The sequence below is a fragment of the Dicentrarchus labrax genome, unplaced genomic scaffold (assembly GCF_905237075.1).
Source record: "Dicentrarchus labrax unplaced genomic scaffold, dlabrax2021, whole genome shotgun sequence".
NCBI classification, from domain to species: domain Eukaryota; kingdom Metazoa; phylum Chordata; class Actinopteri; family Moronidae; genus Dicentrarchus; species Dicentrarchus labrax.
The window spans coordinates 27,746,726-27,773,260 of NW_026136719.1; the positions used below are offsets into that span (position 1 = coordinate 27,746,726).

Consider the following 26,535-nt stretch of genomic DNA (forward strand, 5'->3'; position numbering starts at 1 on the left):
ACTCACCCTCATTTAAATTGAATTCAGCTCCTATGGTGCACAGCTAACCTATACGCTGTTTCAACCAAACACTATAAAAAATGTTTTTCACCAATGCTAACTCCATAAGGCACAATTAGCTCTATTTGATTATGTCTATATAATTGTACTCACAGTTTTATATGCATGTTCACTCCTGTAAAGTGCACATGCATGACTTAGTGTCTGATTCCAAAGTAGAGTGGTCAACTAAGAACAGCACAGCCTCCAAATGCAATAGATTTTCTTCCAATTTGCTGTTATCAATCATTTAGTAAATGTTGCTACCACTTTTTTTTAAACAAATTTCTAACCATACGTCCTCCCTGTGCTGAGCTTGGAGTGTCCTCAAGGTTTTCTAATCACATTTATTTAGGGCAGCAAAACCTGAGATGTCTTTGTTTGACCAGATGGCTGGCTAATCAAGACTGGCTCAGCTGGGGGTTGGGGCATCCTAAATCTGCCACAAACATTATTGAACCATGTTCCACATTAATATGCTGGTGTTTGTTGTTTGAAAATAACCTTGTGATCTGACACACACTTTGTAAATTTCAGACAGAGAATCACACTCAGTACCTGCTTATGTTTGACGAGGCAAGATTATATTTCTGTTTTCAAATAATAAAGTGCAAATTAAACATTCTGCAGCGCAAGCTCCATCACACTGAAAGAACAATAGAGCGACATTTCTGATAACCTCCTCAAGCTACTACATACAGTTCTTATAATAACCCACATTCACTGTAGTCCCTGCCGTTAATAATTCAATTTTCTGTGCCACTCTTTAATCATTTACTAACATGTCTTTTGAAATTATTGACTGCAGTTGACATGGTCCATAGTACTATTCACAGTGTGATTGTCTATTAACCAGATCAGCTACAGGTCAGAGCCTGATGTGTTTTTTGTCATTTGAAATAATTCAATGATTCAATGCATTTTAAGTTGTGAATCCAGTCTGTAAACATTCATCTGAATGGGTCATTGCACATTCTCATTACAAACTCAAATATTGTACTTGTATAAAGCTACAGATGGGTGACAAATTAAAATCTGTAAATACATAAACTGATAATAGAATTAAGTGCACAGTCTTGAGGTATTTATTTTTTGTTCCTAACACGTAGCACCATGTTGTATTGAAGAGAAGCCTTTTATTCCACCCCTCAATATGTCTATTTATTTAGCTTTTTTAATTTCACTACTTTATCAAAATACTCCAAGTCCATATTTAAATGTATTTATCCAGAAAAGCACAGCCATCTAAGAGCTCTGAGCACTTGCTCTGCAAAAGAGATTTTATCCAAAAAAAGAAGAGAAAATTGTATTCAACATACCTCTATTCTCGGATATACTGAGTAAATGAATCACTATATTACAAACAGGACTTTGCTCATGCTAGTGGGAATAATTTTTTTTTTCCTATATGAAGCTGTGTATACACTAGCACAACATTTAGGATTACTAGCCAGTGGCTTTGACAGAGACACTACTTACTGTTGGTTTCTTGCGATAACTGTGATTCAGGAAGTGAGCTGCTTTGGAGGGCGTACAGCCCTGAATGTAGAATGTAAATGTTGGAAGCTGAGCTGTGAACACATTGCTTTTAGTGTAATGTGACGTTTCCTGGGCAGCAGCCAAGAGCTTTTTTTTCTTCCTTCCTCCTCTGGTGGTAGCTCCCTCTTACAAGCACATGATTACGCTCAGCTTGTGTTTGAAAACTTGGCAGACGAACAACCTGGCCATGCTACTATAAACTACACAGGATTTGGCAGGCAGTGCAATGACTGTGCAGACTGAAAAGCAGGGAGGCTGTAGCGAACGGAACGCCCGCTGCACTTCTTTCACCTCTGCATGGCTTTGAGGAAGGTCCCAGTCAGCTGCTGTGTTTACCCAAGGGCCTTGACACAGTGGCCCAGTTAGCACCTACAGGTCCCTGACACCAGCCTGGAGCTCAGCCAAAGCAATGGCAGAAGACAGCCAAGAAAGCCACTAACAATAGACAACTTTCACTCTTTAACTACACACCTCCTCACTGCCTGGCCCATTCTACAAGGAGCAAAGCAGAGGCCAGAACCCAAGGAGACCATTATGTTTTGTCTGCAACTGCAAAGCGCCAGTTGTTGAAGGTTGTGGATGCAACGCAGACACTCATAAATGTCACATTGTTTTATGTTCGTTATATGACACGGCTTAATTGCAAACAATTTTTTGAAACAATTACTGTCTCGTGGATCACTGAATTGGACAGATCAGGACATTTTCAATTTGATCAATATCAGCAATATAAAAGGCAAATCCATATCCAATCTGCACTGCATTTAAAGGCTAGAACCTATATTTAAATTACTTGCAATAAATTGTCAAAATGATTTAGCAAATGATCTCACAAAGTATTCAAAACTGTCAAATTACAAAAGCTGATTGTGAACAGCGGTGCAAAGACAAACCAACAAGTTAAATACACAGTATATAGGAGACTATACATGGTACAAGGACAACAGGACCTCACCTACTGTACCAAGGGTCACTGCAATACAGAGTGTGAACAGTAGCCTATATAAAGGGTGTACTGTATGTATCACTATATGCAGTCAGCCTATATAAAACTCAAGGAGACTTTGCTCAACAGTGTCATATGACCCTGGATCTATTTCCCTGCAGCTGCCAAAGGGGTTGGTGGATGTCTTTGTTTCATTTGGCTATTCCCCTTTCTCTGTTTGCCTTCATTAAAGAGCAGGTGTTGAGATATGCTGAGTGGGAGTGGTTGTAAAGGACGAACGGAACCAGCAATGGTGTGGGGAGGGGGGCTTGTGGTTTCACTACCAACTGATCAAATTACAGAAGGCATCAGTAGCTCAGTTTCCGATAGAAGCAAGGAAGTCAATCCTCCTGGGTCAATTTGGGAAAAAAAAAAGTGTGACAACTCTAATGGAGATGCACCATTTGTATTTAAATGTGAGAACTTTTTTCCTTTCAATTCAATTAAATGAGATGAGCAGTGTGTCCTTCAGTGATGACGCGCATGAGGGCTCATCCACAAAGTAATTTGATTGATGTTGTAGGAGCAATTATTTCAGGTGAAAGGCATACACCTCAAATACAAAGGCAAGAAGACCATGACTTCTTAACAGGTACACTTGGCAAAGCAAAATGAACCGGGTCTGTTAAGAATAGCATGGTTCCAGACTGCAACCCTTTTTAGGACAGTTTGCGAGTTAAAATTGAACGCGGTTGCATTTGTGCGAGTGGCACAATCTGGGAGAAGTATTGTCCTGCAGAGCTGGAGCGTTTCTATTTTACCCAGCGCAGCTTGTCTAGCCTTTAAGGCACTGGTTTAGCAGCCCAGGTAACTTACAGACCACTTACATGTGTTGTAAATCATCTTGAAAATTGCTACTCAGCCAATCTAATCTGTGCATTACAATAAGTATTGTGACTGGAGCGAGATACACGCATCGGAGATGAGAGACAGTTGCAGAAATAAGTCGGTCAGAGAAAAGAAGGTGTGCTCTTAAAAGTTTACAGTAGACAATCAAAGAGGCACATTAATACAGAATGGACAGACTCTTGCGTGTTCATTCTTCCCACGGGCAGTTCAAAGCCAGTATGCCTCAAATGTTCTCAGAAAGTGGCAATGTAGAGCGCCACTATGAAACAAAGCACACAGCATCTTTTGAGCAACACATCAACTCAAATTCAAACTGAGGGCACAGAAAATAAACGACCTAAGAGCCTGTGAAAGGAGATCTCAATGGGAGTCTGGAACACTTCAAGGTGCACGACTTTACGCAAACATGTCCACAATGCAAATCACTGGAGCATATAGATAATAAAATCACAAAGGAAATGAGCATTTCAGCATCGCAACAGCTGCATTTTCTATCTCTCTGAAGGACAAAAGGGGGAAGTCCAAATGTGATCTACAACAGAATCACAATTGCCACAAAATTAAAAAAATGAAGACGAGAATTTTTTTATTTCGTATTTGGGTTACATAACATCTTTGTGAATGGCTCTGATGCTAGAAAAGCTGTGTTTAGTTGAAAAAATCCTTGTTCTTGTGTGATCTGTTACAAATACTTAAAAAAAAACAGGTTGCCCAATATTTTCAAACTATAGGACCACAGAGCCCCATTTGAAAGAAGTTTGGCCAAAGTATTCCCCATCTAGGATGTTTGTGTGTAACAACACTGTGGGATCTCCTTCAAAGATGCAGGATAAATCCATGAATGAATAACCTAACACAATGTGGATCCAGTAGTCTTGTGTGTGTATGGCAGAATCATCATGACAGACTAGACACTGCCAATTAGTGCTGTGTTTGACCAAGCCCTGGTGTGGTCGAGGTGAGGGGACTGGACCCACCATGAGAAGCCTCCTCCCCTCTGCCAGCAGCAGATGTGCCCTTTGGGACTCAGACAAATAAAAAAAAGTGTTTCTGCCTGCACCAGCGGGCCCTCCCATCCAGCTCCTCCCATTCAGGCCCTTTGGCTTTTTTCTTTTACAGCCCCTGCGACACTGAGTGAAATGAATTAAAAGATCACCAATCAGGGGCCTGACTACAACACGGACATGCACCCACCCACCCCCCTGTCTCTTGTTGGGAGCCCCCGGTGGGAATGTTCACTGTTTGAAGAGTTAACTCTTTAATTCCGTCTGGAATGTTTCCTCTGGGTGGGGCAGTGTAGTGTGTTGAGCCAGACCACTAACCCCTCTGCTCCTTCCACAGCATCTCCTCCCCCTCTCCCTCCCCCTCATCTCCCTACTAAATTCAATACCTCTATTTCTGGGCATGGGGAATCGCCCACACTTGGCTGTTAAGAGCAGGTCAGCACAAAATGAAACTTGGTCTGTTGCAGCATGATTACACCTCAACAACACCACACTATTTCAGATGATTCTGTAACTGCCATTTGCATGTGAATAATTGCCCACCCACACTGATATGTTAGAGTTGTTTGATAAATGTACACACAATAACTAAATATAAATAAATAACACAGTAAAATATTGCTAAAAATCTCAGTGGAGCAAGTTCCGGTCAGCAGTTCTGCACTTTAGCACATGACAAATCAGAAAGTAGTAAGTACTGCCACACCACTATGTGATATTGGAGATTTTAAGTTTATCCTGATTAATATATGGTGGTTAGCCAGAACTGTTTAGTGGGCTTAAAAATATTTTAAATGTATCATAATGTTGTTACCGACATCAGCCAACAGGCTAGGCTATTTGGATTTTGTTAAAAGCAAAATTGTATTGCTTCATCTTTGACCTTTCATATGTGACCATTTTTAAATACAACTGACAATTTAAATTAAGTTAAATGTTCCAATATTGCCTATACACCAGCTCTACTGGAAACTGAAAGTGCAAAATATAATTATGCAGCACTAATTGTCCAGTTGTAAGCCCTTATTTGTTTCCATCCTGACACAAATTCAACTGTTGCCATAATAGCCGGGCTACATTAAGCACAAAGTAGCATCAATCAGAAAAATGCCATTAAAAAAAGCTAATCCAGAGCTAAAGCCCAGTCGCCTGCATCCACCTCAACCAGCCATGGCCTGTTATTAATGAGGCAAAGCAAGGTTCACACAGCATTAAACTACAAACAACAACACAACTGAAAAATCCCACAGCAACGCACCATATAAATGTAAACTCTACACCTCACCTCAGTCTGTTAAAAATGCTCAACTATCAAATCCCACTCTGGGAAAATAGTGTTATGACAATGCAAAAGTAGAAATAATTTCTAACAAGCTACAGTGTTTTTATTATTAAGCCTGAATTTACAAGGGGGGTCACTTAAAGCATATTTTTATTATTCACTTGAGGCCTAGACCAGAATGCATTTAAACAAACAATAACATGTAAAAGTTAATTCTGTCTGTTTTAGCAAACAGTGCAAGAACACATCATGTTCCAGTTGAAAATTAAATCAGAAATAGAGAAATAATTGGCAGGTTAAATCAGACACCTTTAGCCAGTCTAATCTGGATTGAGATCTGGGTTGTAGCTAAGGGGGGGAATTTAGAAACAAGGTTAGCCATTTAGTGTCCTGGCCATTCATCACAAATGCCATTAGTAATATAATTCTGTAGTCATGAAGTCATCCAGATGACAAAGAACCTGGTGAGGAATTGAAGAGATTCACATTCACAAGACGAAATCAAGAAGAAAACCTAATAAACGGAGAGTGCTTCAGGAATATGTTTCATAATGTGGACTTTCATAGTGTTCCATTTAGATTAAAACATATTCCTTGACACATAAGGTCAATGAACCACATTTGTGATGATTTACAAGTATAGAGGATTCAATTGTTAAATTTGACCTTTCCCTGTGGTGGTCAACAATCCTCAAATGCAGGAACCACTGAACTGCTACATTAAGAGGGCTTGACAAAGTTAATTAAAGAATGGCACTTACACTGTGTTAAACAATTACTGATGTACTGACTTATTGCACAGATACCATTTGAGTTGGTCCTTCACTGGTACTTAAACTGTAACATTATACAATTCTTGGTCAGGTAATACATATGAAACAATGTATTCATTGTGATATGAATGCATAGTTGTCAGTGTTCACAGCAGAAGTGAACAGTCAGGGTTGAGGTTTTCAATTCCCTGTATAGCTCAACAGTTTGAACACATGGCAGAGACAATACAGGTCTCACACATGAAAGCCACACTTCTTGTTCTGAACAAGCACTGCAACATGTTTTAATGGACCTCAGCTTTCCTCATTATTTTTCATCTGAATGACCTCCATTTGCAGGCGGTTTGTACAAACAGGGGTCAGACGGTAATTCCAGCCTCATTACATCAGCATAACAGGAAGTCCAGTAAACAGAATAAGACTAAGTACACCATTTAAAACCCACTGACAGTTATGGCATGTGAGACACCAACATAACATTCAGAAAGCAGAAACCAGGTCAGGCTGGCATATACAGCAAGCACACCAGGCAAAACGTGAGGCCTCCTGGCTTCCACCACAACACTGCTGAGAGACATGGTGATACTGTTGTATGTTTCTCAAACATCCAGCTGCCTTCCCAACAACACTACAGCGGTGGGCTGATGCACCACGGGGGTAGACTTGTTCCACTGCCAAAATGAAAACAAGTCCATTTGCTAAATACAATGAACTCCTCATTTATCATAAATGAACCATTAACGAGGCCAAACATTCCTGCCTCTAAAAGCTCGCACACAATCCTTATTGATCTCTGCACTGCAGCCGTGCAGCTCCCCACTTCCTGGCTGATGTGTTGCTGGGGCGACAGCTAAATTATGCAACAGCGCTGGCTCAACAGACAAGCTTCAGTGCCTGAGCAGCAGGAGAATCATTTGCCACCCTCGAGTCACCCAGGGCTCAGCAGCAACGGATTCCCAGTCACGATGTTCTGGTTGCCTGTGTTGGCCTTCTCTTTCCTTGTGTCAAATGTGTGTAATGCAAATCGTAAGACTAGTTCTGCCTTCTTCTGTTCTGCCATGCAAATGTGAGTACTGCTTTTGCACTGATTTACTTGCTCTGACGTGTTGAAACAACAAACTTTTCCAGGTTTGCAGCATTTCCAGATTGAAAATGTCTCTGATCTGACCCAAACGACAAAATACAAACCTAATTAGACTGCAGGGGTTAATTATCCAGCCACTTGTAATTGAGCCTGCTAAATACATTACCCTACAGTTGTACGATCAAAATTCACTCAGCTAATGTTCTTTGCTGTTACGCTAAGTGACATAACCAAAGAGAGAACCAAACTCTGCAACGCTAAGTATTATTAATATAATTATCTTCATTGACTCATTGTATACCATTACACAAGAGCACAAACAGTTCAGTTAGAAACAATTAAAATGTGGCTGCCAATCTAAAACTTGAGATGTGATGAAAGAAGTTTCATTTCAGTTTCTATGTCTTGTAGTCTCTCTCCCTGTGTTATTGCAGCAATGCAAATGTAGACATACCCTGCTCACTACCTACATGTCTCATTTGTCATAGGGCGGAGTTGCACAAGAACAAACAGCATGCAAACATAAACCTGTGGAACGAAAGCCACTGCACTCACACACCACCTGTAGCATACCACACAACACCTCTCAGTTACAACATCCAGCCAATCCAACCGAAGCGATGTCACCACCAATACAGTGGGACATTAAAACACAATCTGTGTTCTACAGGCATGATTAAAACTCTATTAATCACAAAAGGGATTATCGCAAGGAGCGGAGGGGTCTATAGGCGTGTGTGTGTGTGTGTGTCTGTGTGAGCAGGAGGGGCTTGGGGCTGGATTACAGGGGTCATGCAGCCTCTGTCCCACTGCGGCGGAGGCCAGAGTGCTGAGGCCGGCCGGCTGCCCGCCCTGGCTCACTCTCCACACGATCCCTTTGTCCAACCCCTTGTTTGACAATTATTTACTCTGCTGTTTAGGACAGGGCTGAGGTCACCACACATACATCACTGACACGAAAACACTAGCTACCCATGTCTGTCCACCCCCATTTGACCTGTATAGACCCTCAACACTCATATACACTAAAAACACTTAGGATTACTGGACGACAAGACGGACTAATCAAATGGTTGTCAGTCAAGTTTTGCTACTGGTTGAGGCAAATTACATACAACTTAACACTACCTTGTTACTAAAGAGATATGAACTGGCTGTTCTTACAGTATTCTGCAGTATGTTAGTCACATTCCACCCATTGTCTTACCTTTGCAATCCTCACCATTAGTTGCCTGAAATGTTGGTAAACTAACAAATGGACATTATTATCTCTCTCTCTGTATGTTGCTTTGGACAAAATCAAGAGCCAATCTCTTTTAATATGGTCTGCTATGATTCAAGAGCATGACAGTATCTCTGTCAGAGTGGTAGAGGTGCTCTGAGTAAAAGCCTCCACCCAAATGTGACTGGCTACATGAAATGTAAAAGTTAATGTAAATGGTCTGTACATTTGTCTCTTTTAGCTAGACACCCCACCTCCCCTCTGTCACTGCTTTTAGAACATAATAAATGTCCTCCCTGCATTATTACAGGGGTTGGTATTTGTGGCATCTGCCAGGCTTGTCTCTGGCCTCTCGAAGACAATGACATCAAAAAAAAAAAAAAACACAGTTCCCCTGCCTCCACTGTCCCCCTCCCCCTACAGTGGTGCAACCTGAAACTGCCTGAAGAGATGAGCCGTCATTAAATACTGCAGAGCTGACATAATGACAGGAAAGATAAAAGAGAGGAAACAAAAAAGGCCAGACCAATTCTCATCCCATAATGCCTCCCCCAACCCCCAAGCTCAGCCCGCCTCTCCTAATAAAAGACACCAGGCCACAGATAGGACACTGGTCAGCTACAACTTTGCTGCTGTGATCTTCTGTTCTGACAACGTTCACACAAAGGCTGGCCACCTCAGAGAATAATACTACTCCACTCTTTCTGACACCTCTGGAAACAATAAGCAGCCCAAACAATGCAGTGAAACGCCATTTTATACAATGTTCATATCGAGTAGAGTGATGTTTTTAATCCTCTCCTGCAGATCTCTGTGAGGGCAGAGGCTCTGGTTGATATACGATAATAATAAAACCACAACTACAACTGCTCCTCCTCCCACCTCTATACTACTGCCTTCCCTAAATTTGGAAATGTGGTCCAGAGAAGCACCATTCAAAGACATTTGCCTTTAAATAGACCGTAATAAAATCCAGACACATGATCCATGATGAGTCCAGCACCCTCAGCCCACTGATCAAGCTCAAATATGTCCTCTGACACTTCCCACTCTTGTGCAACTAGGGCTTTTTATATCACCCACAGGCTGCTGAGCTCTCTTTAACTTGCTATGTCCCAAGCTATGATGCTAAACCACATGTAGCTCAGCTTGGCTCCCAGTTGGCATTCCAGCGTTCTGCAACACTGTGCTGAGGCAATATTTACCTTCAAGGGAAAGTGCACTTGGCACACAGCCGAAACTCATGGGGTGGAGGGTATGACGAGTTGCTACTGTGTACTACATCCAACCTTCCCACCCACCCAAAAGCCTCGTGCTGACCCGGCCAACCACCCACAGTCTCACAGCAGTGCCTGTCTATGCTACCTGGATCAGAGCCAAACCCGAGTCTGAGCATAGCGCCAAGAGGGACAGAGAAGGACACACACACACACACACACACACACACACACACACACACACACACACACACACACACACACACACACACACACAGACTGTGAGCGCAGAGGGAGAGAACTAGTTGCGCCCCAGCCTGGCCCTCTGCCAGGACTCACTTAGGAGGATTTTTAGCCACAAAAGCCAATTGGTGGTCAACAATCCAAAGAGATTTGAAGTGTCACACAAAGATACAGCTGGAGTAGTTTGTCCTACAGTCAAGATTAAGCAGCCGCTCACAGCAGGGGATGCACTGAGGAATCAAACAAAACACTCAACGGGAGAGTGGTGGACAGAGAAAGGCCTTACTCCTGGTTCACATTGAACAAATTTAAGAAAAGATAGGACAGATTTGAAAACAGATTAGGATTGGCAGAGGGAAATCTTAAGCAATAATGTCATTCTAGATAGAGTAACCCTAGTTTTATACACAACAGGAAGCCAGTTTTGAAGGGCAGTGTTTGAAAAACATAACTGGAAAAAGACCAAAACAGGAATTAATGTAATAAGGAGGAAAACAGTGTCACAAGGAGCCAAGACAGGGCACTAACCTGTCTGAAGTGATCATCAAAGCCCCAGTCGGCCTGTCCGTTAGGAGAGGTAGCAGAGTGAGGCCCCGCAGGAGACAGGCCCTCGTCAGGTTCCTGCTTTACTCTGATAGGTGGGGATGCAGCCCTTTGGGGGGCCGATGCAGAGTAACTGCTAAACGGACGAGCCGGGATGCGAGAGGCGCTCTGCTGCAATGCAAGGGTCTGCTTGCGGAGGAACTCCAGACCACTGGGGCTTCCCTCATCCTCATCACTGCCCTCGTCCCCCTCCATCATCTCATTGTCGTCATCCTCATCCCCAGAATCCCGGCCTCTGTCCTCGTCATCTTCTCTTTCTGAGTCCACACTGCTTTGATTGGAGACCCGGGGAGGTAACCCGCCACCAGGGACCCCTCCCGCCAGGCCTTTGCCCATGAAGCTGGCCCCAGAAGCCCGGGCAGCTGCCAGGATGGCCTGCTGGGCAGCAACCTGCTGAGCATACATGATATGGGCCTCTCGCAGCTTCCTCTCCTTGCGCTCCATTTCCAGTCGGGCCTGCTGCTGGCGCTGGAGTTGCTCCATTACTGCCTCCAGCTTCATCCCCCCTGTAGAGGCGCTCTGAGGAAAGGCCACACCAGGCTCCTGAGACATGCTGGGCTGGGGTAGGAAGAGAAGGAGTCATGGATGACCTACCATATACTGAAATCTAATTACCCTGTATCTCATTATACAGGATAAAATGTGACACGTGTGAGGCACATACATACAAACACATACATACAAAATAATCAAAGTTACGTTATGAAAACTAAAAGGAGCATGATTTAAACGTTAATCGTGCACAATAACAGACATGACCCAACCACACAATTTTCATCAGGCTCATCTAGTAGTAAAACTTGTTAAGTTGGAACTCCTTGTACCCAGTAACTTTAGTCAATGTTTGAACCAGGAGGCTGAACTGAGCGCCACTGAGTCAAATGTTGGAAAATCTTCAGCATCACAGCAAAAAATCTTAACTCTATTTGATAATATAAACAAAGAAAATAATATATACTCCTTGGTGGCTATGAGGCTCAATTTTAACACCTCAAGCCCTAAAGTCTAAAGACCGATGATTCTTGTGTAAAAGCAGAAACAATGAAACAGGAAACTTCCCTAACATAGTAACCACAGTAATGTAACAAGGCTCATTACAAAGTAGCCAAACCTTTGCTTAAAAAAAAAAAAGACTAAAGTTAACCTAAAGCACACGTTTAAAGTTTTAGGAAGTGCACACAGATATCACAGCTAAGCGTTAAAACATAAAGCACTGCAGCAGCCAACAACCAAAAATCTTCTGGTTATATAGTAATTTAAGTATTACTATGAGCTCCTATAGGAGTACAGCGATTTCTCATAACTAATCCTATAACACGTTTAGAAGCTTTTATCAAAGCAAGGGGTGAATAATTGGCCCCAAATACTGCGTTAATGTAAGGACAGTAAAATGGCAACAAGACTTCATATACCATTAACTAAGTTAGTGTTCAAACTAGTTAACCTGAGAGAGATACACTGCTTCCAAAAGAGCCTGCAGGAGAAACTTTAGTGTTGAATGAAAATTAGGGTAAACCGACCAGTCAGCTTTATAATACAAACAACCACCCAAGTAAAAAGAAAAATCTGTGTAAGTGTAAAAATGTACACCTTCTCCGCAGTAAGCCAGCTGCCACATCCTCAAAATACGTGGATAACGTAAGGTTAAGTGCAATAGGTTTTAGGATAAGTCACCGTTCAAACAAGCACATTTAACCCAATAACGTTGTGAAATGTAAAAATGTAGCAGTACAGTGTTGTCATGAGTTGATAAAATAAATTAAGAGTAACCTACCATAAAGGTCAAATCAGCTCTTAAAGTTTGTTCGTCTTTTTTCTTTGTGAAATTGTATCGTTAAGCTAGCTAACTCTTCTCCGTAAACCAGCTGCGGTCGAACTGCGTCTCTTTTAGCTCGTCACAGATTCGCTACATAAACGAAGAGGGACGCCAAACAGGACCACGACTCACCATTTGTGCCTTACTACTGCCTGAATTGTCCACCATCCCTCCTTCCTTGGCTTTATCCTCCTTCTTCTTCCCTCGTTTGTGGCACTCGTTCAAACACTTGTAAACACACACACGCGCGCGCGCACGGGGGGAGCAATACTGTGCCTGCACCGCAGACTGCGACTGATCCGCCAGGTGAAAGGCGCTGTATGATCTCTTCTGGGCGACCTCTCCAGTGGGGCCTGTGTTTCTTTCTTTCTTTCCCCACTGACTTTCGGGATTTTCTTGTTTAATAGAAAAAGGGAACGGCTGGAAAATGGCCCGATCTCATATCTCGGAGAGCGCTGAGGTAACTCCCTTCAGTCGTTTTTTTTTTCTCCCTCCCCTTCAATTGACCCCCCCCCCACATGGCGCACAACAGCATTAAGGCCCGCCCAGCGACAGCAACAAGTCCCACAGCCTTTTCAGTTTCATGACTTTTACCTGTAATTTATTCATATGCATTTATTCATTTGTATAACATAGCATCAAGTTGACAAAAAAAAAACTAGACGTAGATAGGTCTATGCAGGTAGGTGTATACGCCACATTATCTCAATAAAAACATTAAAGCACAAATATATTATTATTATATAATTAAATTGCGAACTCGTCATATACTGTCAAATGAATGCATCCACACAATATACTGAACTTGTAACGGACATGGAGGCGATCCCTGAATATATATTTATAGATTTAATGCCACTTTGCAGGGTTGGAAATAAATTATAAACATATTTATATTAAAATATTTATTTTTTAGACTGGTCTCTAGTTAAATATTCCAGATACTTGATGTTTTAGTTACACATGCCCTATTCCCAGACTCACATCTTTGTCTGAATGCTATGGCAGTAATTATGATGCAATGTTTAAATGACAGGCACCTTACAGTGAGTATTGGTGAAGGCAGCACAGCTCCACACTGCCCTCTGAAGGAATCAACGACCACCGCCATCACGGTGCTTTTTTATCAGCCACATACATACAACTCATTTACATAATCGATCAGCTCCACTGACATACTACCTCCTTACACAAGCACTACCGGAAATGATTCCTAATAATAATAATAATCAGTCATACACATGAAAGTATATATAATACTTTTATTTAGTTATGTCAACCAATAAACAGTACAATCAAATAAAAAAAGACTAGTGTTTACAATTATAAAATAACTATGTTATTGCATCTAGCACTCAGTAACACTATATTGTTGTATAACAAGCAGATTGTCCCAATAGTTGCATAGTACAGGTGAGTCAAGTGTACTTGCTACTGACCACTGGTGTTAAGTGCAATACTAGTGTACATAAAAACATCGTGCAGAGCCAGGGCAGAGGTCAACACACCTTAAATTCAGCTGTTACATTTAAACCATTTACCTCCCACTTGTATCAAGTGACTCACACTTAGTGAAAGAGCAGAATCAGCTTTTATTCCTAAATCACCTACATTACAACCACAGACTGCTGTGAGGAGACACTGTACATTACTCGTGTGAAGAATGTAACATTTTTTAACACCTAGCATTTTCATTGCAAAGGTTTCAAGAAAATCCACTCCCTGAATTTGAATGTGTGAATTGATCCCGACTGTGAAGGACAAATCAAGGTTCCTAGTCTTTCCAGTCCACAACTTCTTTATGGTGGTCAAGTGGTCTGCTATTCCATTCATATATATGACTGAGAGTTACGCCTTTTTCAACAACCAACATCACAGCATGAGAAATAACAGTGCGGTCTGCAGGTTAAGTGAAACAGCAGCCATACAATTATCCTGACTTGAAACCTCTATGCACTTAAACAGTTGTGCAATTTTAGTTTTTTACAAATGTATGTGAAAAGCAAATCATTTCAAGTTGCACACACGCACACAAATCTCCTGAGAAAGTGATCACTGTCACTTACTCTGATGGTGGACATTTCGTTAATGCACAATTTCAAAATAAACACCATCAATTAATAGTAATATATGACCCAGACGGTAACATAAATGAACTGATATATATTTTTTGTGGAAAAAGAAAGAAAATAATCTAGAAATATATATATATATTACTAAGGATTGTCATTTTCAGCACATCCATGTGTCTGTTGAGTAGGAGACAACAGACACTTCATAACACAAAAAAAATCAATTAAAACATAGTTTAAACTGAAATATGTAAATCAGGTTTACTGTTTTTAACCTGTTACAACTAGTTTAGTGTCCCCAACAAATATAATAGCAAATAAATAAATAAAACACTGTGTTAAAGAGAAGTTATCAGATCCTGGACAGGGTTCTATTCCAAAATGCTACATATCCATCCTGGTAAAACAACAACAAAGAAATTAATGTAAATATATTTTTGAATTCTTCCTATCCATCCCAAATTGTTTTCTAAAGCATAAAAATACACTTAGAATTTAAAAGAGAAACATGTGCAAATCTAAACACATAAACAAATGTCTTCAGATGACTTATGTGGGAATGTATTTTGCTTTTATGTCTATAATGCTTATTTTATTCTGGTTACTGGAATGAATCTTATTTCTACAATACAGAGATTGTAAGAATGTCATTGGTTCATCTACTGAAGCATTAAAGTAACATGTCTGCTTACATTTCGTGCCATATGCAGCAGTGTAACAGTTACAACGGGTGTCACAAGTGTATTACTCTTTCAAACAGTCGATAACTTTGTAGCTTTGTAACTTTTCATCATGCTTTTCTCTCAGAGTATATCTCCTACAGGCAAAGGATCAGTGAGTCTTTCTTGGTATGTAGCAGTTGACAACTTGTACCTGTACAACTCTTTCCTCTCAAACACAAAAACTACGGAACCAGTAGAACATAATCCTGGGCCAGGCTCATCTTCTACACCATCATTTCAGGCTTATGAGACAGCAACATAAATAACTATCATTACACATGAGCCATAAAGAAATGAAGTGGTTTCACTCTATCACTATACTGTGTATCCATTTTCAATTCAGTGCTCTGCTTTATAATAAAAAATATATCCTACTGGTTGTTATTGTTGTCATATTGGAATAGGTTTCATATTAGGTGTCATAAATGGAAGCTGTTATTTAAGAACAGATGAAGTTAATGCAACAGTAGTCAGGGAATGGTGACGGCATAACTAGGAAATCCTAACTCTCAGGGCCAGAACATTAAAACACACCATACGCCTGTGTGCATGTCATGCTCAGAGGGCTGTAGACCTGTTCACCAGAGCGGAAAAGAAGGTTACCAGCTCTGTATTGGGTCAATGAGGACATATCCCAGATGATTACTCTGCCACTCCGTTTGGAGCAGTGTCATCATTAGCATTTGATGTAGTTCTATAAAAAGAAGAAAAATAAAAAAATACGTCAAGCTTTGGGGTCACAGTGGATAAGGCTTGTTCTTATGTCCCTCCGTGTTTTTGTGTGTTCAAGTGCTCTCAGTGCACGCAGTCCTGCACAAACGGAGGAGGAGTTTGGCTTCAGAGCTGGAAGTCCACAGGCAGCACAACAGTGGTCCTGGGTTAGAAAGAAGGCCTCAGGCACCAGTGACTAAAGTCAGGCACAGGAGCTGGAGCCAAGCCTTTTGAAGGTTCGAGTCACTGCAGTGGCATCACTGCATGGAGCAAGACGGGCTCTCGGAGCAGCAGCACACGGAGGAGCCCATGGCTTTGGGCGGAATCAGGTCCAGGTCCTCGTCATCGGGGATCTCATCCAGACGGTAGCCGTCCTGAAGCAGCTGCCTGCTTAAATCCGGATGGACCTGGGGAGCAAAGAGAAGGACCTCACTAACACACGCACTCATCACAGTAAAATGGCTAAACCTGGTGGACAACTCACTCTGGTTAATCTGTTCATAGGAACCTTTTCATAACCCAGGATTTCTTGTGCTTGTTGCTGTGAAACTAACTTGTTAAACTAAGTAAAGATTTTTAATAGTTTTGCTCTGTCTTCCCTTTGCAATTGAGCAAAATCAGTTTCTCTCAAATAGTGAGGATGAAGTATGATCTTCTTTATGGTCCTAAATTACATGTTACATGTGTAATTTTGGCAGTTACACTCTACTTTGCTGCCAAAATAGTTTCTAATGTGAACAAACAATGTGATATTCAAAAACAGAACAAACACAAAACGAGTGAGGTTTTTTCAAGCCACAGTGGCTTAAGAATTCTCATAATTGTGTTACGAGCTCATCTAAGTTGTTCAAAGGCACTTGGACATTTAAATAAAACAGTTACTTGAGTAGCAAAGCAAAGAAAAATAATTATCTATGAATGGACATGAAATGAAGATTTCTGGCTATTGGGTTAAAGTTAGGTTGCCAGTGATGCAACCAAACCTCTGTTAGCCATTACAAAGTCACGTCAAAGTGGCAGCAAACCTTTCTTTTTGAATCACCTGAAACCAGTCCCTTTCAAATGCAGAATATAAACATTTAGCTGACATAGGAGTGTAAAGAGTGACTCATCCATGAACTACCTCTACAGATGTATGTATGTATCTTAAATATGTGAGAAAACAAGTAAGATTGGACTTAAGCTCTGCTCAAATGTAGAGTGAACAACCCTGGCTACACATCTGAGATCAAGAAATAGCTAGAGGCATATCCTTTGCTCTGACAGGCACTCAGTAGATACTGTTCCTACAATATATATGAATGCATGCAAACACAGAAAATCTCTGGCTCCAATTCTAAATGGAAACCAGTTCCTTTTAACCTCTTACCTATTTACTTTAGTTGGAAAATGCAAGTAATTCATTTAGACCTTAACACAAAAACATATACATACAAACAACAACAAACATACACAATATCACACATCAAATAATTGACCTTTTTGTTTTTGTTTAAATCATAGACATATTTTATTAACTCCATAACTATTTGCATTGTGAAGGTTTTGCGAGGTGAAGTGCAAGTTCACCTGACAATCCGAACTGATGCATTAGTGACAGATTACTCAAAGTCACAAAATTGATAATAACACAAATTATCTTTGGATATAAACACATGGGCAGCCAGGTTAGACTGGGCGGTAACTGTGATTCTAAGAGCATCTGAGGAAGGTCCTGTAGAGCTAACTCACCTCAGCTGAAGAGTATCCTGAGGAATACTGCTCAAAATCGATCTCTTCATCACTGAAAGGAGGACAGGTTTTGTAATTTTGAGTGAAACAATTTAAATGTGTCAACCAGAATTATATTTAGCAACAACAGAGCTGTAAAAACTCCCAAATTCTAACTGGAACTGGTAAATGTCTGGGTGACATGATATTATAGCTGCACAAACGTAATACGGTGAGTTATACTAAACACATAAAAAGAGTAATTGCTTGTCATAACTTTCCTTATTGCATAAAGTATTCAACAACACCATCACCTGTATGCCTGCTGTAACCTTACCTGTCTGAGTCCAGAGCCACCAAACTGTCCTCAGCATGCTGACTCAAAGCAGCGTAGCCCTTGTTATACTTCACCGTCCTAAAAGGGAAGCCATAAACTGTGAATATTGCTCAGAACAAACATCTCTTCCCATACATCATGCTGACATCAACAAAAAACAGCCTCCTCTTCCTCCGTACCTCTTAACTCCTTGTCTGGGCTGATGCATCACTGGAGGTCCTGGTGAGAGGGCTTTCTTCTTCAGTGCTTTCCTCGCCATCTCCCTGTGTTTCTCTGTGAATAAGAAGAGACGTGTTTGTGTCGGCTAGGCCTGACTGGATGATGATCAAAGCAAAGGTCGCATTAGAAATGTATTGTGCTAATAAAACATATCTTGAAAGAGTACTTGTTTCTCAGTGTTCCTATACACACTCTCAGCCAGATAAGACTACCCATAGGGGAAATTCAAACAGGCACAGCAGCACAGGGGACAAAAAATAAATAACATAATAAAATACAACAAAATACAATTGAATATAAGATTTATGCCCTATATACAGTAAAATTGAATATAATAAGCCTGTGTATGTGCAAAATCAGTGATGTGCTTGAGTGGTGTGTGGTTTAGAGTCTCAGTCCGTGGAGGTAGGAGGTACTGTGTGCTGTGGCTGATGGGACAAATGAGCCACCTAAGTGCTTTGAGGCACATGGCTGGATGAGTCTGTGGCTGAACATGCTCTTGAGCCGTCTCAGCTCAGCATAGAGAGGAAGAGCAAGTGGAAGTACTTTGAGAATGAGATTTATATGACATCAATACTTATATAAAGAGGAAAGGCTAAAAATATCTAATAAACTTTTTTACCCCAGTAGGGTTAAATCTATTGCTAATAAGTCTATACGCCCCTTTTTTTCATTTTCACTGCTCTGTTATTGTTCTGTCCTCATGGTCCAAGCAGACCTGAGCTGAAAAATTCTTTGCTAGAAGTCCAAGTCTAATCAATACATTTAAAGATTGTTGTTATTTTAAAACAGAACGTAAAAGCTTTTTCTATGTGTGTGTGTGTGTGTGCTGCTCCTGTCAGTAGCCTCTTAGTAAGAATATTAACAGGTTAAAGCAGTTCTCCAACACCACGGAGGATACTGAGGAGGTCTTTCTTTGCTTTGGAGAGTTGATAAAATACATTACTTATAATCCATAGAAAAAACAAATATGTATCATTTTAAAATTGTATTTTTTCTGCAAGTACAAGAGTTCTATAATTAATTAGATAAATTCTAACTAATGTATTATGATCAGGGATAACCATCACCTGACCACTTATTCTTTCTGATTAAATCAAGTTTTGTGTGTACATTTGTTCAGGTTGGGTTCAACAGAAATGATTAGATGACAAAAGTCAGCGATGTTTCAGAAATGGACTGGATAAACTCAGATTGTTTCATTTCCCTTTCCTATTGATAGTACTGAGTGGGCACCAGAGACCAAAAGAGTTTGTGAAACATGTCATGTGTCTTTTGCAATGCGTCTCACCAATGTCACATGACAGATAGCCAGATTTACTGTGCATGAAACCCAACATCATCTCTTTAAATCCTCCATATGCATGACATTTGCCTGGCTTTTCTGTAGATGTTCTTGTTGCAGATACATTTACAGCTTAGACCCGAGCAGAATGTTCTGATATACATAACATAGTATCTTAGATGTGATGGATGCAAGCAGTGAACTACATTATGAAAAGCTGACCATGTGGACTGCTTTCTATATGAACAGACTGTGGGCGCCTTAGCTCATCAGGGTCATGTGACTGTGTGGCTAACTGCACTTTCACCCCTCTTTAGCCGTCAGTATGAACCACAGTTGAACTCATAAAAACACCAGTCATGAGAAAACTCATGACCCACAGACACGCATTAAAAGTGATCTGTTTATGTCATTGGTTATATGATGAGTCAAGAAAATGCTTACGTAGTTTGAGGTGGATTGCTGGAGCTCTGGACATGATGTAAGGTCCTCTTTTCTCCACAGGTCTGATCCCTCCATCAGTGGTCTTAGGTCTTGTTCCACTACTGGGCCCCTGGCGTTGCAGAAGTGAGGGATAATCGGTATTTCATGCTCAGGAATGGTAATATGATAACTAAAGGACAAGCTGTAACTGCTCAATAACAAGACATTACAGGAGTGTCATTCAGTCGACCTTTATGTAACACTGTATTGCTTTATCTCTTGTAGTATTAGCTCAACTCAGCTGTCTGGGAAAAGATTTCACCAACATTAGATGTCGAAAACTCCAAGATTTCCCAGCAGCCCCTTCGGTTTACAGGAAGAGATTTTACAATTATACACCATCAATCATGCCGTGTCATTTACAGTCAAACTCAGCAATACCTCACGACTTAAAGAGTACCCTCTCCACAATCCTGTTATAGCATGTCTCATCAAAACAACTGTCAAACATCTCGACTGGAGCAGACAGCTAGCCTTCCACTTTCTATTTACAAGCTAGCGTTAGCCGGACTAGCTTCAGCTGACATTACCGACACAACTTGAGGCTCCGGCTGTGCTTCCAGCAGGGTGTCCTTCTCTGGCTCCTCCATGATGTCGTTCATCATCTTGTCGTCAGTTGTCACAATTTAAACCCCAACACAGCCATGATGACAGGAGTCCCAGCGGCGCAGGACTTTGTTGTTTCCCTCACACGCAGGGAGCACAGGCACTTCTGTTGGCTAGCGATGCTATTGCGCTATCAATGACAGCTTTTACACTACTTCCGGGGGGGAAAAGAGACCTTCAAAATAAAACCCTGCGTTTTGTGTTTTGTAAAAGTTATGTGATCTGTGAATGTATTATGATGCATCCATGGATATATGCTATCAGAGAAGTACGATAATTCAACTACGATGTTTGGTTTTGTGCAGCAGAATTTTCTCAGTTTCACTTCACTAAACTGTTGTGACAAAAAGTAAGGATCAAAATGTGACTTCTTTTTAAAAAACGTCATAATTGGTAGCAAATGAAAATAATTATTAAACACTACGAAGAATGGTCCCCTGCTAATATTTTCCATAGTACGGTATATGTGGCAATTTATTTCCAAAATAATGCTTCAACTGCTTCCTGTATAATGTCGCCATCTGGTGGATGAGAGAAGAAAATCTGTGGTTGTTGCTTTGTGAAGGCTGTCTTCATTTACCTCAAATCCACTACTGAAATCAACTGGAAAAGGTTTTTAGACACTACACAGATCAAACACTCTTGTACCATTTGGTTGTGTTTAAGGCTGCAGTAGGTAAATCACTTTTTGTCTTTTTTTAATTTCCACTATATCCTGACTGCAGTAAATGAGACAGATAATCTGTGAAAAGATCTGGTTCCTGTCGCGTCCTAGTGCTCCTAATGGTATTTGCAACAGTCCTCTGGGCCTGAACAAAAACCAACCAACCAGAGCCAAGAAAGAGAGTTTATTGAGTCTCATTTCCATGTCAAATATTGATGCTGGGAATCAGACTCAATAATCAACTATCTTCAAGCCTCAAGCATATTTCCATCTCTCTTGGCTCTAATTGGTGGTTTTTGTTCAGGGCCGGTGGATTCTTGCAAATGAATTAAGGAGCACTAGGAGGAGCCAGATGAAGATTGATTGTTGGCTTCATTTTGTTAAAGTAGCCCAATAAGTTATGCCAGTGAGCGGACATAAGTCAGCAGGGAATGCCTTAATATCCTAATATTGACATCTGTGCTTTTCCTGCTATGGTGAGTCAAAATGTCGCAGTAAACATGTCATTATAGAAAAAAAACACACCTGACACACATTCTTGAATTATTGGTTTTCTTTATTAGGTCCACCATTTTGTACACAACAGGACAGCATGGATTTAATCAACAATATAGACATATTTGACAGGTGAGAATCAGGAGAGTTCTTCTCTTCATGTATCAAATGACCTGAGGAAAGAGGGAAAAACACATATTTTTAGCTGCAAGCAAGTAATGTGCAATATAATTCAGAATCTACTTTGCATTCATAAATTAGGCTCTTTTTGATGCCACATCAAGTAACATGTAATAGGATGGCACAGCGCGGTCTCACCTTGACAGTCTATAACTTGTCAATGCCCAGCTCTTCCGGTGTTGAGATGCCCAGTTCTGACAGGGTGGGCTTCAGCTCTTGGATCAGGTAGGGATAGATGTCTTTGTGGGGGCCTGCTTTGTCCTGCAAAACACAACAAATATCAACAACAAATGAGAAACATTCTCATAGGCAGCCAGTAGTTAAGTAATGATTATAATCTAGTGATTAACTTGCTATTAGGAGTGTTGCATTATGTTTTTATTTCATTTGTTTAACTATAAATATATGTGTTGTCAAATTATATAACAAATAAATGTAATATTGTGTATTTCTACACATGTGACGTGACAATTTGAACTAAAAATGTGGAGGTTTATGATTTGTCTCTGCACTAGTTAACTGTTCAAGCTTTTGGTTCAGTCAGGAGTCACACTCCCCACTAAAACAAAGTTCAGACCCTAAGTGAATCTATGAAGGGACGGTTGCTCACCTTAACGGCCTCAAGGATGCGGATGGCGCTGGCCAGGTCATTCAGTCTCCGGCAAGCCCTTAGTGCCGAATCCAGGATCTTGGCCTCGGGTACCAGGTCGTACCCAATTAGGGTGTTCATGCCTGTAGGTTAAAATGAATGGAAAAGCCTTATGAGTCAACAATAAGAAGAAGAAGAGCAAATGCAAACTGTAAGAGAAAACAAGAGAAAAGGCAATATTTGATGGACAGTTGATGGGTATAATTGGCTTCAGTGGAAACCACAGCCCAGTACCACCACTGCTGGACAGCACGGGAAATTAAGATAGAATTAGGCCAAATGTACCATTTTTACGTTTGATATTTAGACTGTCATTTCAAATTAACTCCACCTGAAACCATAACACATAGAAACATCATCAGAATATGAAAAGCAGAAATGGTCAACAGTCACCTTTCCTCAGTTCCCAGCCATCAATGTCAGGCTTGCTGAAGTAGGTGACCCAACGGGCATCAAACTCCTCGTCTGTCTCCACCTTGCCATGGGAGTAACATCTAGTGGCTGATGGAGCTGGAAAACACGGGGCAGACAGATAGATTCCTTTGAAATTCTTAAATATTAGTGACAATACAATACATTTTAAGAACTTGGACTTATATAAAAATACAAGAACATAATGATATAGACATAAATTAATTGCATTCTATAGAAATTCGATCTTTTTGTTTGTTTTTAAAGCCAAACACAGGCAGCAATACAAGAAGCATGCATATCTAAAATAGGCCACATTCTGGTTTAAATGAATAAACATCTCACTAAACAAAATTATGAATTTGCCAGGCATTTGTGCGAACCTTCAATACTTGACTATTTTTGCAAGTCCGTCACATTTCTGTGGGTACTAAAAAAGTCAAGGATCAACACTTAAATCGATGTGTGAAAGTGTTTAATCCAAAATGTATCCAAACTAGACAGTAAATAATCAAGATAACGAGCAGCAATAACAACATATCAAAACTTGTGATATTTGTGCATTAAAAAGAATGCTATAGTCATATTATACACATTAATGTGTACGTCTGTCAGCGTAGTCGACAACAGTCCTTTCAACAAAACATCCTAAAAACAGGAAACTACCATACTGCAGACATAGAGTACCACAATGACACTGTAAAACTTAAGTACACATTGTACAGTTAATCCTTCAAAGCTTAATCACGAAGTGGAGACAATGCCAGTGCTAAATATGGAACAGAGACTGTCTTTTGGAAAAGCACAATAGCGGTGATTTAGCAGGTTAAGTTACAGCAGCTACACTGCCTTCATCATAGTGGTTGGTGCTGTGGGTCTGTGAACAAGATACAGGTTTATTAACAGCGTTTATGAGGTTGGTTTCAGTTTCTCTAAATACCGAAATAGTAGTCATGTGACTTCTACCACACATCCAATTCAATAACTTTAACTAATTTAAACATGAAACCCATAAAAGAATATATAGAGATTGGTAAAGTATTTTTTCAAACATAATTTATCTCACACAACAGTAATGTAATAACGCGATATCCCAACACACACACACACACACACACACACACACACACAGGCTATAATGTCACTGGGTTTCTTTCTGTGCACCATATCCAAGTTCACTTCTATGCCATCTACTCATCATATCACACTGACACTATCAAATGCATCTTATTCAAATCATATTTTAAAAATAATAATAGACATACAAGTTATCTGAAGTAAGAGTGGATTGAAACAGCTGTAACGCAGTCTGCACAGCTGTCCATACACAGGAACGACTCACTACGGGTTGACTTAAGGACAGTTCACTTGGAGAAACATCATAACAGTCCACTAACGACACTCATTTAGACTTGGACAGTAAATGACGTGCACATTTTAAATATGTAGCCGTATACACAATGAAAGAGCAGAGTTAGACATTACAACGTGTTGATATCAGCTGCGTATAAACTGCGGTCACTGACACTCTTCAACTAACTGAGGAGGGTCATCACAAGGTCGTGACATTTTTAACTAAGATTCATTTCGCGCCTCTTTATTGAAAACACTCTATAAAAGGTGGAAATTATTGAAAATATTCAGTTAAAGACCACAAGGTTGGCTGCCCATAAAAATAAGTCAATGTCACCCAAAGCTAGCTTTTACATACACACACACACATACATACGGTAGTGGCTAAGCTAGGCAGCTAGCCGGGGAAGCTCATTGTAGTCCTCTCTATTACAGAGGATATTTCATTCAAATTCCCGACAGGCGTTAAGCGGTCAGTCCTACCTGAGTAGCAGGGTCGTGACCGAGCCAGACTCCGGGCCCCTGTGGCTGACAGTCGGAACACGGCTCGGAACATGGTACCGCAGTGGGTGCTGCTAACCGACCTGAGCGCTGAGAGGGACACTGGACGGATAAACACGAAGATGACGACGACCACGGTCACGTGACTGACGGAGATAGCCGAGGGTTCATACGTCAAAGCTGCTGATAGGTCTGTTTATTGACCATTACGTTTTTATATTCATAAAAATAATTTATAATATTTGTTTTCTAATTTATCTGTTTACTCAGTATATCTAAGTGTCGTTAACTCAATTCAACAGAAGGACAATACATGTGCTTTTACATGAATAAACAATCAAATCTGTGAAGGAATAACACGGAAAGTCAATATCTTTACTGCAACAACAGTATTATGTGCTCTGTATTAGTATGTTTAAAAAGCACTGATCATGAGTTGCCGTCAAACAGGCCTTCACATTAACTCGTAGCGCACATTATGCATATATATTTTATTTATTCAGCTCTGACTTTTCTTCAGAACCCTTCCCAACACATTTCAGACATCTGTAATTGTTTATGAGAGCCCAGTAATTGAACATCCTTTACAGTTTGGGGCTTCTTCAAAGTAAATGGCCTCTATTTGGGGCAACTATCATTTTGTGACGACCAAGGTAAAGGTAACAGGAAACATCCTGAACTGGACCTGGCTCCCACCTTATTATTTATACTCCAACATGTGAGTTTGTGTAAAATTAGTGGAGTGGCCCTTTAACATCACTGCCCAGCTAGAACAAGAAAATTCAGTACATGGGCGGATAATACCAGCAGAGGGAGCTCTTGGTCTTTGTATTACTGATCCAGAAGCAAATAACTTTTATAGTAAGTGTAGGTAGGGAGCTGAATAAATGACATATTCAATTCCAAAGCATTATTTTAGGAGGAAAATAATTTATTTCTATTTAATAAACCACACATAATCATATACTAATGTTGATAACATGGATGATAACAGTCATCCATTTTATACACACGTACAGGGGCCTTGTAATGGATATAAACAAGGTATAGCAGATTACCCTGTTGTGTGTGTCTGTTGTTGATTCAAGTTTGTGTGTGTGTGTCAGGGTTCTTAGTGACGTGGTAAACTCTAATCCGCCCTAAGCCCATGGGCACCACAGTAATGTCCATTAGTGTAATGTGCTGCTGCACATCTTTCCTTCTCTGTCCCTCCCTGTCATGTCTGTCTTTTATTTTCTTCCATGCTACACACTAGTGCTGTAAATATCTGTCCCGACACTGAATATTTTAGCCAGCCAGTTTTAGAACAACTTACAAGTAGTTAAGATAAGCTCTCTGACCTCTCAGCTCCCCGTGGGCGGATGCAGGAGAAACACATTTTCTTGAACTATACCATGATGTTACCTTATGTTAACTTATGAGGTCATTTATTTTTTATATTGATAGCACCTACAATAAATGTTTCACAGGGTAAACAAATC

At 40.5% G+C, this 26,535-nt stretch overlaps 3 protein-coding genes across 5 annotated transcripts in view; all 3 read right to left on the reverse strand.

Annotated features, from left to right (window-relative positions):
* The window catches only part of LOC127351110 (AT-rich interactive domain-containing protein 3B), a 50,069-nt gene extending 36,920 nt beyond the window's left edge, over positions 1-13,149 (reverse strand). For 2 of the 3 annotated variants that reach the window (XM_051378312.1, XM_051378310.1), the window contains exons 1-2: positions 12,789-13,149; positions 10,766-11,398 (exon numbers count right to left, since the gene is read on the reverse strand). In XM_051378312.1, coding sequence (XP_051234272.1) covers positions 10,766-11,398; positions 12,789-12,824 — 669 coding nt within the window. In that variant the 5' untranslated portion in view covers positions 12,825-13,149. The other variant, XM_051378311.1, reaches the window with a different exon arrangement.
* Positions 13,150-13,904: 755 nt separating this feature from the next.
* fam219b (family with sequence similarity 219 member B) lies at positions 13,905-20,944 on the reverse strand. The gene is made up of 6 exons (XM_051379809.1): positions 20,726-20,944; positions 20,157-20,265; positions 18,388-18,481; positions 18,209-18,286; positions 17,893-17,944; positions 13,905-16,568 (listed from the first exon to the last, which is right to left on the reverse strand). The coding sequence occupies exons 1-6, from the start codon at positions 20,798-20,800 to the stop codon at positions 16,419-16,421; spliced, it is 558 nt and encodes a 185-aa protein (XP_051235769.1). The 5' UTR covers positions 20,801-20,944; the 3' UTR covers positions 13,905-16,418.
* A 1,056-nt stretch (positions 20,945-22,000) lies between these two features.
* LOC127352107 (cytochrome c oxidase subunit 5A, mitochondrial-like) lies at positions 22,001-25,195 on the reverse strand. Its single transcript, XM_051380262.1, has 5 exons — positions 25,037-25,195; positions 23,183-23,299; positions 22,751-22,872; positions 22,279-22,401; positions 22,001-22,133 (listed from the first exon to the last, which is right to left on the reverse strand). Exons 1-4 carry the CDS (start codon positions 25,107-25,109, stop codon positions 22,288-22,290), a joined length of 426 nt encoding a protein of 141 aa, XP_051236222.1. The 5' UTR covers positions 25,110-25,195; the 3' UTR covers positions 22,001-22,133; positions 22,279-22,287.
* Between the last annotated feature and the right edge of the window lie 1,340 nt (positions 25,196-26,535).

Excerpts from the sequence above, each read along its gene's own strand:
- LOC127352107 (XM_051380262.1), bottom strand. The coding sequence starts at position 25,109 with ATGTTCCGAGCCGTGTTCCGACTGTCAGCCACAGGGGCCCGGAGTCTG. Across the intron at positions 22,873-23,182 it reads TGGCTGGGAACTGAGGAAAG|GCATGAACACCCTAATTGGG; the intron begins GTGACTGTTGAC and ends TTTAACCTACAG. Across the intron at positions 22,402-22,750 it reads GCATCCTTGAGGCCGTTAAG|GACAAAGCAGGCCCCCACAA; the intron begins GTGAGCAACCGT and ends TGTGTTTTGCAG.
- fam219b (XM_051379809.1), bottom strand. The coding sequence starts at position 20,800 with ATGATGAACGACATCATGGAGGAGCCAGAGAAGGACACCCTGCTGGAA. Across the intron at positions 17,945-18,208 it reads GTGGCTCTGGACTCAGACAG|TGATGAAGAGATCGATTTTG; the intron begins GTAAGGTTACAG and ends TCCTCCTTTCAG. Across the intron at positions 16,569-17,892 it reads CAGGATACTCTTCAGCTGAG|GTCCATCCGGATTTAAGCAG; the intron begins GTGAGTTAGCTC and ends TTTGCTCCCCAG.